Below are 14,210 nucleotides of genomic sequence, written 5' to 3'. Positions count from 1 at the left end.
TTTGTGCAGGGATCATTGAACAGTAGAACATGTAGCACAACTCCAGAGTCTGCTGAATCTTCCTGGAGGTCTTTTGCAGTCAGGCTTTCTCTGAAATTTTTATTGGTCATGCAGATCTGATCTTGGCCTCATCTGTTCCTGTAACTTCCATTTAATTAGACTTTGAACTCAGGGCAACCTGAAAATGCTTTGCTATCTCCTTATAGCCTTCCGAGTGCTAGGCCGATGCTTAGAAGAACCCATGACTGCACCAGGTTAGAGGAGGCATCCGGGATTTATAAAGCTGTAAAATTGGCATCCCTTGGCCTTTTCTAACAATGATAGTGAAGTGGATGCTTGTCAATGTGCGTGATGGTGTAAAGCTTGCATGCAGGTGTTCAGCCATAGAAGCCCATGCCATGAAGCTCACACCGTGCAACGTTGGAAAATCATAAGACTGGGAAGATTTAGGAATCTGTGCAAAAAAAACCTTTGTTGCCCATCTTCCATTTCTTTATATTTCTTTATGTGCGGTCAATGGTTGCTATGGACAATTCTGTATATGTGGCTCTTTGAATTGAGGATCTTGGATAGTGTGGATATATCCAAAAAGAATTTCTCCCGGCTGGTCTCATCTGCTATTGAGTAGAAGACGCAGATCTGCAATTTCTTCTTATAAAATGGCACAAAGTGGCATTTCAGTCGTAAGTACTCGAGTGAATGGGATTGAGCTGCAATACTGCCAAGCACAGCTCTTATACATCTTTCTGTGCTTAGTATTCAATGAAGGGGCCATAGCAGATTGTCCGGAGTGATTGGTGCAGGTCCTCAGCCCATCTGATATTGATAACCTATCTTAAAGGGATTCTACCATTAAAACCTCTTTTTTTTTTGTGGATAAGACGTCGGAGTAGCCTTTAGAAAGGCTATTTGTCTCTTACCTTTAGACGTGGTCTCCGCTGCACCGTTCCTTAGAAATACCATTTTTTACCAGTATGCAAAATAGTTCTCTGGTAGCGATGGGGGCGGGCCTCAGCGCTGAAAATGCGATGGGGGCATCCCCACTGCTGCTCGAGAACACGATCCTGTGATGCATCTATCTTCGGCTGGATCCTCCCCTTCTTTCCTCGTCTTTCTTCGGCACCTCCGACGCCCGCGCAGTCGGCTCCGCCAGTGAGACACTAGTAGAGCCGACTGCGCATGCGCGTAATTGCGGCCTCGGAACTAAAGCCACCGGCATGCGCAGTCGGCTCTACTAGTGTCTCACTGGCGGAGCCGACTGCGCGGGCGTCGGAGGTGCCGAAGAAAGACGAGGAAAGAAGGGGAGGATGCTGCTGAAGATAGAGGTGTCGCAGGATCGTGTTCTCAGGCAGCGGTGGGGACGCCCTCATCGCATTTCCAGCACTGGGGCCCGCCCCCATCGCTGCGAGAGAACTAATTTGCATACCGGTAAAAACCGGTATTTCTAAGGAACGGCGCGGCGGCGATCACAACTAAAGGTAAGAGACGAATAGCCTTTCTAAAGGCTATCCCGACGTCTTATCTACAAAAAAAGGGTTTTACTGGTAGAATCCCTTTAATGGTAGAATCCCTTTAAAAATGGGTCATCAATATTTAACTCTTAAATTCTTGATCAAATGTGCTTGTCTGGCAGCTATCGTTCATACACATGGATACTCAGGTTAGTTAATGCCTTAGTGCCATGTAGGTGTATAAAGCTATGTATTAATGGCTCCCATATGGTACTATTATTGGTTTGGACCTGACAGACTCCCTTTAGTTTTGTTTCATCCTTGATAGGAATGATGTAAAAGATGAAGTCCAACACGGTCAATTCTACTTTCTTCAAAAGTTACCGTAGATGGTTTAGTTTCCTTCTTACATGTTATTCCATAGACGGATCCCTCTGAGATGAGAAGGTTTGGGCAATGTGCTATAAAATACCGTATCATAACTGAACCGGTTTGGCCTGAATGACATCTCCATAGAGAGCGGGTGAACAGGTTTCAGTCTCTTTGATCCTATTGTTTTCCAACAGAGAAGACTTGGTTTACAAGTAACTAAACTGACAGATTGATAAATGAATGGAGAATCACAAAAACTTACTTAAGTGTTATAATATCCAAAGTTTAGCTATTTTTGTGCCAGATTTTCCATAGTGTCTGATAAATCTGTATAATCTCTTGTTACACCTACTATTGGGTGACAAAGAATGGACCAAATATTGGCTTTTGTTTGGTAACATTGTAACAATTTAGATCATGCCAAATTCCCGACAAGCCATACTGGTTTAGTATGAAACACGCCTGTCTCCTAAAACATCCGGCACATGTCTCATGTCAGACAGGTTTTATTTGGCCTAAACTATGCCAGAATTCTTCTCCATTTAATTTGTATCGGACTCCAATTCCTAGCCCTGATGTTGCAGGATAACCAGACATGGTCAGCCTGAATGGCTCCGCACAGATATACTTCCCCTTTATGAGAATCCCCCCTATACAAGGGCATCTCAATAAATTAGAATAGCACCAAAAATTTATTTTTTTTAGTAATTCAATTGAAAAAGTGACCCCCTTATATTATAGTGAGTCATTACAAACAGAATGAACTTTTCCAAGTGTTTATTCGTGTTAATGTTGAGGATTATGGCTGTAAGGAAAACCCAAAAGTCATTATCTCAGAAAATTAGATTATAAATGTTGGCCAAATGAAAAGTGTGTCCAGTAAATGTCCCCGATAATTGGTGGGGGCTCCATGAATGATGGAATCAATGCAGCAATGGGGCCTGGAGGGAACACATTATGGAAGCCCAGGGTGTATGATAGCAGCCTTCAGCTCATTGCATTGTTGGGTCTGGGGTCTCTCATCTTTCTCTCTATAGAGTTAAGGTCAGGCAAGTTTGCTGGCCAGTCAAGCACAGTGATACTGATACAGGTCTTGGTACTTTTGGCAGTATGGACAGGGGCCAAGTGCTGTTGGAAAATTAAAATTCCATCTCCAAAAAGCTTATGGGCAGAGGGAAGCCTGAAGTGCTCTAGAATCTCCTGGTAGACGCTGCGCTGACTTTGGTCTTGATAAAACCCAGTGGACCTCCCCCAGCAGATGACATGGCTCCCCAAACCATCAACTTCACACTAGACCTCCAGCAGCTTGGATTGTGTACAGCAGCCTCTCCAGACAATGGGACCAAACCAATGAAATGCAAAATTTACTTTCATCTGATAACCTGTCCAGTTCTTTGTCTCCTTGGCCCAGTTAAGACGCTTCTGGTGTTGTCTATTGGTCACGAGTGTCTGATACATGGAGGCGACACTTGTAACCCATGTCCTGGATACGTCTGTGTGTGGGGGGCTCTCCTAACTCCAGCAGCATCCACTCCTTGTCAATCTCCCCCAACTTTTTTGAATGGCCTTTTCTTTACAATCCCATCCATGGCTGCGGTTATCCCGGTTGCTTGTGCACCTTCCACTCCACTTTCCATTAATCTGCTTTAGCAATGACCTTTTGGGTCTTCCCCTCCTTGTATCAGTGACGGCCTTCTGCACATCTGTCAAGTCTTCCCCATGATCGTGTCGCCTACTGAACCAGACTAAGGAACCTTTTCCAACGCTTAGGAAACCTTTGCAGCTGTTTTGGGTTAACTATTCTAATTTGGGTTTTCCTTGGCTGTAACCTATAAACATGGACACAAAGAAGCACTTGAAAAAGTTCCCTCTGTTTGTCATGACTCCATATAATATATGTGTTTCAGTTTTTCAATTGGATTATTAAAAAATATAACTTTGTGATTAGATTCTAATTTATTGCGATGGACTTGTATATGGACTGTTACAAACTTGCACATGAAACGAGACTTTAATAATTATGAGGATTTAATTAATGTAACAAACTATTCAGACAAATAATAACTAGTTTTTGTTCACGTGACTAGTGTTCCGTTCTAGTTACTGAGACAACTAGAAGAATATACAATGTATCGGATCATTGGTTCCGGATTGGCAAAAGTCATCTGTATTCGAATGACTCTTGTATAATACTCAGCGGAATATGTTTGCAGTACATTTGTAATTGCCATTGTAACGTGACGGCAGTTTTAGTGGTTATGGTTTGTATTAGTGTTAAGTACTTTTATTGTTCTATTTAAGGAGAAAGTGAAAGTCATTGGACGTTGTAGGGTAAACAGGACCGGTTCTCCCGTGTAGCCGTCCTCCATTTGTATGTCCAATCGTTGGATCGTTGCTCCGGCTCCTTGGTCACTAGCACTGTAGTGAGTAGGCAGATGTCAGGGTAACATGTAGCAATGCTTCCAATGTGGTTGGTTGTAAGAATTTGGGCACATTCAATCTACTTATACCGTGACTTGCTGTATTGTGCTGTTAGGCTGTCGACCATTGTTCAAGTTGTGTGCAAGTTGTGGTGGTTGGTACAAAGAGCCTGGCATTTCTGCATGTGGCAGAGAGTCACAAAGTGGGTTAGGACTGGCAGAACTTGAATCGCTTTGCAAAGAGCTTGTGGCGTCGAACTGATTCATCTTCTTCTTGTAGATTTTCCTCTCCTTGGCTCTGCGGTTCTGAAACCAGATTTTTATCTATGAGAATCATAAAGAAATTAGTTGAGCGCTGAATGTTATAATGTATCCTTATATTGTCCCTAGTGTATACGGATGGTGTAATGATGTAAAGATCTATCTAATCATTAACTATTAGAGAATTGTGATGTCTAGGATGACCCTTGAAGTGGAGAGTGACTATAAGGACCATTGCACTGGGGGACACAACAAGTCCAGACATTGCACGGTGTCATGTTTTGTTATACCTGTGGTGGCCCTGGTCACTGAAATCCGTGCTAACGAATTATTAGGGAAGGAGCGAGCATTAAAGGTTATACACATGCCGCCATGCACTTACTGTATATAATCGTCAGGCAAATGCTCATTTGGCCAACACCGTTCTCAACCCATCCAACCATACAAATGCCGAGTGTCCATGAACCCTGAAGAGGACATGTATAAGCTGCTAAGGCTAGGGTCACATCTACATTTGAACAGAAACCCCATCCCCATAAAACATTGGTCACCCACAGAGACCTGCAGACCCCATAGATTATAATGGGGTTCACGTGGTTTCCGTTCAGTTTCCGCCTGTAAAGGGGCAAAAAATGCAGAGGGAAGAGGGGAATGGAGACCCATATGGAGTAAAAATGCTGATGTGAACCGAGAATTGAGGCTTTGAATAGTTGAAACCCAACGGTCTGATCCTTACATCTGTCATCAAGGATGAGTCAACTGGTCCCATACAAATGGGTAGGGTCGCCCAACAATCATCTAATGTGCATGGACAGCTTTAGTTTAAGGTGAAGTGACGACTATTTGATGGCCCGCTTCCTAGGCACGTACCTGTCTCTCGGAAAGGCTTAAGTTAGCGGCCAGTTCAGCTTTCCGTCTGATTGTGATGTATCGACTATAATGAAACTCTTTCTCCAGCTCCAATCTCTGGTGGTCGGTGTAAACGACCCGGTATTTCTCCTTGGTCCTGGTCTTACCTATAGAAATGAATTACAAATTGCAACAGTTAATGTATATATTACATAGACTAAATTCTATTCTAGGACAATATTCTACACCAGTCTAACCTACCTAAAGGTCTATGTATGCAGAGTATTTCAGGAATGAGAACTAGTAAAACCAGATGGTCAGCCTGACCCTGTCTACAGTATATACATGTGTATGGACGGTACCATGCTGCATTGGGTTCTTGGATGGGACTTGCCTCTAGGTGACTTGTCCATTACTGAGACAGGATGTGAACAACTCCAGGGGAAAAGAAAAAGTCAAAGAACAAAAGCAAAAACACAACTGTGAAGATAACAAACAAATACAAGACAACTTAAGTGTGCTATGGCCTTTGATCCTTCCTAATTTTCTTTGAAGTTAGCTTGGAATCATACAGAGGAACAAAGATGCCCTAAATTGCTTCTCTAAATGCTATTGAGGTGCTAATTTTAAGCTGATAGCAGACAAAGGAGCTACAAGGTGATCTTATCATTTCTGACAAGGGGGCTGTAAAGTAATGGTCAGACTCCCTTTCATGTTAGGGAAAGTACAGTAGGCTTTATCCTTCTTAAGAAAAAGTGAATTTGGAAGATTTCTCCATAGCTGAAGGTGACCAGAGGTGACCAGGAGTCAGAACTGAGTGAATACTTTCATTTCTTGGCACCAGATAAGTTTGTTCTTCTGCAAACATTGTATACATTGTATCCTCTATAGGTTACATGCATGGCTGGGGATATATAAGTTAGTACAAGTGAGGAGCAGACAGGCAGGTATTTGTTTAGCTTCTTGGTATTGCAGGGTTCCTATTCTTTCTAATAGAAGCTCTATAATAGAATCTCATACTTAAAGGGAATTTATTATTGCTGACCTATCCTTAGCATTGCTTCCATGGATGAAATATCGATGACCTATCATAAGGATGAGTTATCAATATTTAACCCCTATAAGACTCCTTTAGCTACTCGCTGTCAGCCACATGCATACCTGGCAGGTATTCCTCCTGACTACCCCATATACATGCATGCATCGATGACCCACCTAATAAGCTGCTGCTGACCTTTACCTCCTGCAGTGGCAATGAATCAGGTTTGTTGAAATTGCGCATATACAACCCTTCTTTCCCGTAACATCTGCCAGAGACCCTTATACACATTATACCAAAAAGGAGGTAAAGCCAAAAAATGCAACATAACCTTTTGTTCCCATTAGGCCTATAAACCCCCATAACTATTAGATTGTTGATATGTTTGTTTGGATCGGATACTTCTGCAGCAGGGAACGGGCCCATCATCCATTGACTTAGGGTTGTTCAGATTCGTGGGACTATTATCATATGTCAGCGATTATCGCCAGGAGAAATTCCGCAGCACCATGGAAATAATGCACAATATACATAATATTAATACTAATAATCATACTATATCCATATATTAACCAAGGCTCCGGGGAGCAGGAGCTTCTCTTAAGTCATTGGAAACCATTCATTTCTGCAGGACCAACCAACAATCCTGTGTGTGGGCTCTCCTGATTGAGAAGGAAAGATTGGCTAGGTTCAATTTTATTATGGCTGATCTTTTGTTCCATTGGGAAATGATCCGTCATCAGGCATATGGCAGTGAATCCCCTTCTGTCCAATGAAAAACACACACACCTGGCTATGCTGAGCATGCATGTGAATGGGGGAGGAATAAGTATCTGGACAACGGCTATTGAAGGGCTCCAAACACAGAATCCAAAATACAGGAAAAAGTCTATACGGTCATTTAGGAAACAATGCAATAAAAACGCATCCAAAATGCCAAAATCCCCCTATTGGATTACTGCAGCACAGAATGAGTGTGATGCTTGGTTCACATCAGCGTTGTTATTCCGTCTGGTTCCCATGTAGACCCCCCCCAAACGGAATATCGAATGCAACTGCAAGCGGTGTGCAGTTAAAGCACATGGACCCCATAGACTATAATGGGGTCCGTGTGCTGGCCATGCTCTGCCTGCACGAATCATGCGGACAGGAAAGTAAGTTGTGAACTAATTTCCTGTCCACATGTTCCCTGTGGAGATCTGGCAGCAAGCACACAGACCCCATTATAGTCTATGGGGTCCGTGTGCTGTCACTGGCACACCACTTGCCAATGTGTTCAGTATTCTGTTCGGGAGGGTCCTCGTGCAAACTTTCCCGGACGGAATACAAACGCTGATGTGAACGAGGTCTTGGGCTAAGACACCACATAGCGGGGCACAGCAAAAAAAGCGCTGCGGGAAAAAAAACTGTGGTGGAAACGCACTTCGCTTTTCCCTTTCACTTTTAGCGTTTCCATGGGTATAATTGACATGCTGCATTTTCCAAGAACGCAATGTTTTTGGAAATCGCAGCATTTCTGCTGCAGGTATTTCTGTGCCATGTATAGATGGGATTCGCTAGAACTTTGCAAGGAGTGTAAAATGCTGTGGTTTGTTGCAGTGTCTATGCCACATGGAGTCCCATCCGAAGGGTGAACCACTTTGGATACCTTTTTACTGCATTTTTTTTTTAATGAAAATTGTGAGTCCCATATAGGGATCACAATGTAATTTTGTTTTTCCTATCAGTACGTCTTTGTAGAATGGGAGGAAATCCACGCAAACATGGGGAGAACATACAAACTTCTTGCAGATGTTGTTCCTGGTGGGATTTGAACTCAGGACTCCAGCGCTGCAAGGCTATAGTGCTAACCACTGAGCCACTGTCCCTGTATTTTTTTTGTGACTCATTTTTTTGGATTCTGTGTTTGAAGACTTTTCTTTCTATGCAATTGTCTGGATGGGCGCTGCGGACTTCTATAGCTTTCACCCATCACCTGCTATGTGTAATGGCTTTAGTTTGCCACTGAAGCGTGAACAGTGTTGTAATCATATTGCTATTGTAGGTGTTTGGGCAGTCTACGAAAGGATAGTCCAGTCCAAGGATTATATTCCATGACTGCAGCATGTCCTAAGAAGGTGTCTATAGGAAAAGATAAACCTGCATCAATATAATACTGTATCAATAATAAGATTCACATCAAAGACCAGGAACTAAATCAACCCTATATATCTGTTACTGTTGCAAATTTACCCCTAGTTGGCCAAGATACTTCTATACCCTCTGTATACCTCCTGAACGGCTCTCTTCTTTCCTGCGCACACCACTTTTACAGAACGCCCATTTACCCCCGTGTTTATTTATTGCACCTTCACAAAAATTCCTTTTGTATCATGCACAAAAAGAGAAGACTGTTGTATAGTAGTGGCCATTGTGGAGGAAGAGCCAATGTATTTATGTCCAGTTCTTCCCATGGTCAACCCCCAACTTTATGACTTCGCCAGCTGTATTTATCTATAGGTAACATCTGATGTGCAGACGATATACAAAGTATCGAAAAATAGAGCCGAGTAGTTGAAATGAAAGTCAGTGATACTATGTAACAAAATATTACTTACATGCATGTATATAGATATAGTTATATATATGGTTTACTATAACCCTCTGCCATAAAAGCCTTCCAAGGGTAATAAAAGCCTTTTATTTGCTGTGAAAATCAGCACTCTTTCCGGCAGTATAACCTCAGGAGAAAGGGGATATGGGAAGACAAAATTGCATATCAAAGCAAAAAGGGGAAGAAGTGTGAAGAAGCCACCGCTACCTCAATATGACAGATTGTCCTTAAACCATGGACAATGTGACCACAAAACCACAGACCTCACAATGAGTGTACAAAACCCTGTCATTAGCATGAAAAGAAGAGTCAGCCTTTCTGTCTGGTCCGGCCTAGGTAGAGGCCGCCAATACCCCACAGTCACTTTTTTTAATATGGTTTGTTGAAATTTGCACATTTCATTTTCCTTGTATTTATAACGTAACATATTTAACATCTGTCTAAAGGTTGGAGTTCCTATTAAAATCCCATTGACACGGGGCAATTATAGCTATTATGAAGAGTGGCCGTGAGGGTAATTCATTGCCTTTATAGCAAATAAAATCCCCCCTATGTGAATGCAGAGACGTGACCCGTCTCCTGGTAATGTCATTCTGTATGAATAGACCTTAGGTCAGTCCATGACTAGGACCAGATTAATAACATTTATCAACGTCATTGGATTTGCTGCAGATTTGCAATGTGAATTCTGCATCTAAGGACCCACGTTGCGGAAATGCAGATTTGCAGATTGTTGCAGATTTATTTATTTATTAATTAATGTAGGTTGTGAGCCCCGTATGGGAATCCCAATGTACTTTTTGTGTGGGTTTTTCCTATCAGTATTAGAGATGAACGAGTACTATTAGAAACTTGACTTGCAGCACTGGAGTCCTGGGTTCAAATCCCTCCAGGAACAACATCTGCAAGGAGTTTGTATGTTCTCATTGTGTATTGCATGGATTTCCTCCCATTCTGCAAAAGACATACTGATTAGAGATGAGCGAGTACTATTCAAAATTCCTGTTTCGAATAGCACACACCCATAGGAATGAATGGACGCAGCCTTGGATGGATGCAGACTTGGGTGGCCGCTTAACCCCCTGCGTGCCAGCCACTTCCCTTCATTCCTATGGGTGCGTGCTATTCGAAACAGGAATTTTGAATAGTACTCGCTCATCTCTAATCAATATGTCTTTTGCAGAATGGGAGGATAATCCATGCAAAACACAGGGAGAACATACAAACTCCTTGCAGACGTTGTTCCTGGATGGATTTGAACCCAGGACTCCAGCGCTGCAAGGCTGCAATGCTAACCACTGAGCCACCATATTGCAGATTTTGATGTGTTTTTTTGAGCCAACGCCAAGAATGACTGCAAAAGGAATGGCAAATCTATAGGAAGCTTCTTATACTTCTACCTTCTTCACAATCCATTCTTGGCTAAAAAAAACAACAGCAACAAATAAATCTGCGTTTCCGTGATGTGGGGCCTCAGCGCAAAAGTGATTTGGGCAAATATAAGACAGTATGTTCTGGGTGTCTGGCAGGTTTTTGCCACCCACTCTACGCAGAGGAATTGAGCTTACAGCCCGGGATAAATTGACATATTGAGGGAATTAGACATTTTTGACAGGGCTCACTTCTAAAGCAGACAGATTTTGGTGAGATCGGTCTATAGCGAATGAACAATTCCAGCAGAATGTCTGTAAGGGTGTACAGTTTACCCTTTTGTGGTGTTTGCATTTTTAACATCCCGTGTCCTATAAAGTATAGTAAAGCACGTTAGCTGACGAATGTCCGGGACCTGAAGGCTATACCTCTGCAGTATTATGGCACAGATTCAGCGCGATATGATTTCTGTAACAATGTAGCCAGGTGTAGTCATATGATTGCATTGTCTGGAATACATAGTTACAATTTGGATTGGCTTGTCACGTGAGACGACATATACCGGGTTAATAAGCCCCTCTTCACTAACAAGCCATATTAGTCTGACGGTTTTTCTAGATTTATTACGCCTGGCACACCCTCCAATAAACCCAGCATTTTACTACCATTTCCCTGACTCGTGTCAATGGGTTTTGGTACGATATTTACTTGCGTGATGTCAGTAACACGCAGCGAAGGTGTGATTTATAGAGCTTTAAACGGCGTATTACAATGTTTGATCGCTTGTGCCTATATTATTACCTGGGAGGACGTGAAATTCTGAGATTTTCCAAGGTATAGTCACACAAGGAAATGACATTTACATTACCCAGATACTGAAAAATAAATCTACATATCCATTTGCTGAGGCTAAACAGCGGGCTATATACCTGATAGGACTGGCCCTGCATCTAATAGATATGGCAGCCTCCGTCTCCTCGATGTCAGGGGGCAATTAAAGACATAGGCAGTTGTATTTCGTGGGAAATAAGTCTCTCCCTGAGCTTTCTAAGCCCTCATTCACATCAGCGTTTGGATTTCGTCCGGAGGAGTCTGCACTGAACGGAATACCAAACGCAATTGCAAGCGCTGTGCTGTAAAAACGCATGGACTCCATCGACTATAATGGGGTCCGTGTACTTGCCGCCAGATCTCTGCAGGGAACATGCGGAAAGGAAAGTGGTTCACAATCTACTTTCCTGTCCGCATCATTCGTGTGGGCAGCGTGCGGCAAGCACACGGACCCCATTATAGTCTATGTCCGCACTTGCAATTACATTTGGTATTCCATTTGGGGGGGTCCCCATGCGGAATCCAAACGCTGATGTGAACGAGGGGTAACCCTGTTCTATCTCAGTATGCACGCACCACTTATGCTTGGTTCACACCTGCATTTGGGTTTCCATTTGGGTGGTTCGATTGGGGACCCCCTGAACAGAACCCTAATCCGCTTAAAAAAGCGGTTACCCGCAGACCCCATAGGTCTACTAGGTTTGCACCTGGGTGAAAAATGCAGAGAGAAAAGTGCTGCTTGCAGGATTTTTTTCTCCACATTTTTAAAGTGGAACGGGGAACGGAATCCACCAACAAAGAGCCAGTGCAGGCGCGAACCGGGAATTGGGAGAGATAGCGGTCGGCTGACATCTAAGTGTATGACTGACTTAGGCCACATTCACAAAAACTGCAATGAAAAATTGACAAATGGTCAATTTTGGTCGCCGTCAAATTGTATCCATTGGGCATCTGTTTTTGCAAACCCCTATAGACTTCAGTCTATTGAGAGATCCGTGGAAGACAAAAATGGCCATACGAATGTGGTCATTGAAATTCACAATTTGTAATGATTAAGTATTCGTTTGTATCAAATAAACAATCCGCTCCTATAAAACGCAGCCGGATCTATTTCTTACCTGTCGACGTCGATTGCACGGTTTTTCTCATCCATTCGTAAGAATTTTGGCTTTGACTACCGGGAGAAATTGTGATGGTATGATTCCCTTCCGCTGAATGTAAAATCCCAAGTCCAGAAGGATGCGGAGAATTGTAACCGGGAGAATTGTAAGGGAATTGGTTGGGTGATAACTCAGATGGCTGGACGGTGCTGGTGTTGGATGTAGAATAGGAACTCCAGTCTTCCCGAGCTGATCCATATTGAGATCCCCAAACTCCACAAGGTTGTGCCTGGTTATCCATTGCTCCGGGCACATGGTGATAAGCCACATAATTGAAATAGGGTTGATTGGTCCCATAATTTTGTCCGGTATGGTTGTTGATATTATTGGCTGCCTTTACAGAAAGTGGATACATTCTACCTTCTTTGCACCCACTTTGATGTCTACATGTGATGTTCATAGCTGGACCTTTGGCACGGTCATCATTGGCTGAAGGACTTGGAGAATGACCCTGGCTTCTCTCGCTCCTATCCTCTATCTAGAAATGACCCCTGCAAGCCCTGGAGTCTCTTGGCTACACATGACTAACAATGGTGTGTCCAGCTGCTGGCAGTAACAGTTTACTAAGGCCCGGCCTGATGTCAGAGATAGCTGCCGGCCCCCCTAATACATTTGCATTCAAATGAAAGGCTGGATATCCCGGTATCATCACCTTGTTGTTACTTTCAGGGCTTCCTCCTTTTCCGGAGCCTTAACATAAACTTTCCCACATGTCCTGACCCCTGCCCATTCACTTGACTCCTTTTTTTCACCCCATTAGGGTCTGAGCACTTTCTCATTGTGTCTCCTATTGCCTGATCCACCAGCCTGGCCCATAACCTCGACCTGATGTGCTGGACTATACAATAGGCCGATGCTTTATAACAGTATTAATGGACACAAACTGATACATTCATTAAACATGGACACATTGGACACAAACATGGACACATTGACACCAGTTAATGTCCGCCATGATAGACGTCTTGTTATTTTGTATCCGACACTATCAGAACGGACGTCCAACAGTAGAGTGAACACTCCCTTAGTTGTCAGTATGGATGGCCCAAATGTGTTCATCCGTTCCACAGATATGAGCCCCGTCTAATGTTGAAGCAAATGAAGGTCTGTTAGCCAAGTGGGCGGTAACACTGTGGTTTCTCTGGGAGTCTCCGTGTGCTGTATGTCAAGCAATGTCACCGCCTACTTGCCAAATATACTCTAATTTGCAAGACTAAAAGGGCTTATATCTTTGGAATGGCTGAACAGATTCGGATGAACACTATACCAAAATACTCAGGGTGACAGCGCCCATCAGATTGGTAGGTCATTGGGATTTTGAGACATGGTGACCGGTCCTGTTTAAAGACTTTAAAAAAAAAAGCCATTTAGTAGATAGTATAGAAAATGAGGATTTAGTGACGATCGGCCATATATATCAGATCGGTGAGAGGCTTTACCCAGTCCTAGCTCTACACCGATCAGTCCTAGCTCTACACTGATCAGTCCTAGCTCTGTACTGATCAGACCTATCTCTACAACGATCAGTCCCAGCTCTACAACGATCAGTCCCAGCTTTACACCGATCAGTCCTAGCTCTACACCGATCAGTCCTAGCTCTACACCGATCAGTCCTAGCTCTACACTGATCAGTCCCAGCTCTACACCGATCAGTCCTAGCTCTACACCGATCAGTCCCAGCTCTACACCGATCAGTCCCAGCTCTACACTGATCAGTCCCAGCTCTACACTGATCAGTCCCAGCTCTACACCGATCAGTCCTAGCTGTACACCAATCAGTCCCAGTTCTGTACTGATCAGTCCTATCTCTACACTGATCAGCCCCAGCTCTACAATGATCAGTCCCAGCTTTACACTGATGAG

The 14,210-nt window shown here is 43.3% G+C and overlaps 1 protein-coding gene across 1 annotated transcript; it reads right to left on the bottom strand.

Moving 5' to 3' along the window:
- Positions 1–4,230: 4,230 nt before the first annotated feature.
- Positions 4,231–12,747, bottom strand: LOC142184332 (homeobox protein CHOX-CAD-like). The gene is made up of 3 exons (XM_075259123.1): positions 12,306–12,747; positions 5,375–5,520; positions 4,231–4,567 (listed from the first exon to the last, which is right to left on the bottom strand). The coding sequence occupies exons 1-3, from the start codon at positions 12,745–12,747 to the stop codon at positions 4,328–4,330; spliced, it is 828 nt and encodes a 275-aa protein (XP_075115224.1). The 3' UTR covers positions 4,231–4,327.
- Between the last annotated feature and the right edge of the window lie 1,463 nt (positions 12,748–14,210).

This window comes from Leptodactylus fuscus, chromosome 11 (genome assembly GCF_031893055.1).
Source record: "Leptodactylus fuscus isolate aLepFus1 chromosome 11, aLepFus1.hap2, whole genome shotgun sequence".
NCBI lineage: Eukaryota > Metazoa > Chordata > Amphibia > Anura > Leptodactylidae > Leptodactylus > Leptodactylus fuscus.
This window is presented reverse-complemented; position numbering and strand designations above follow the sequence as displayed.

Bases quoted from the DNA above. Each gene is read 5' to 3' on its own strand.
- LOC142184332 (XM_075259123.1), bottom strand. From the start codon at position 12,747: ATGAACATCACATGTAGACATCAAAGTGGGTGCAAAGAAGGTAGAATG. The intron at 5,521-12,305 runs GTAAGAAATAGA...TCATTTCTATAG, and splicing joins CGTGCAATCGACGTCGACAG to GTAAGACCAGGACCAAGGAG. The intron at 4,568-5,374 runs GTACGTGCCTAG...TGATTCTCATAG, and splicing joins TAAGCCTTTCCGAGAGACAG to ATAAAAATCTGGTTTCAGAA.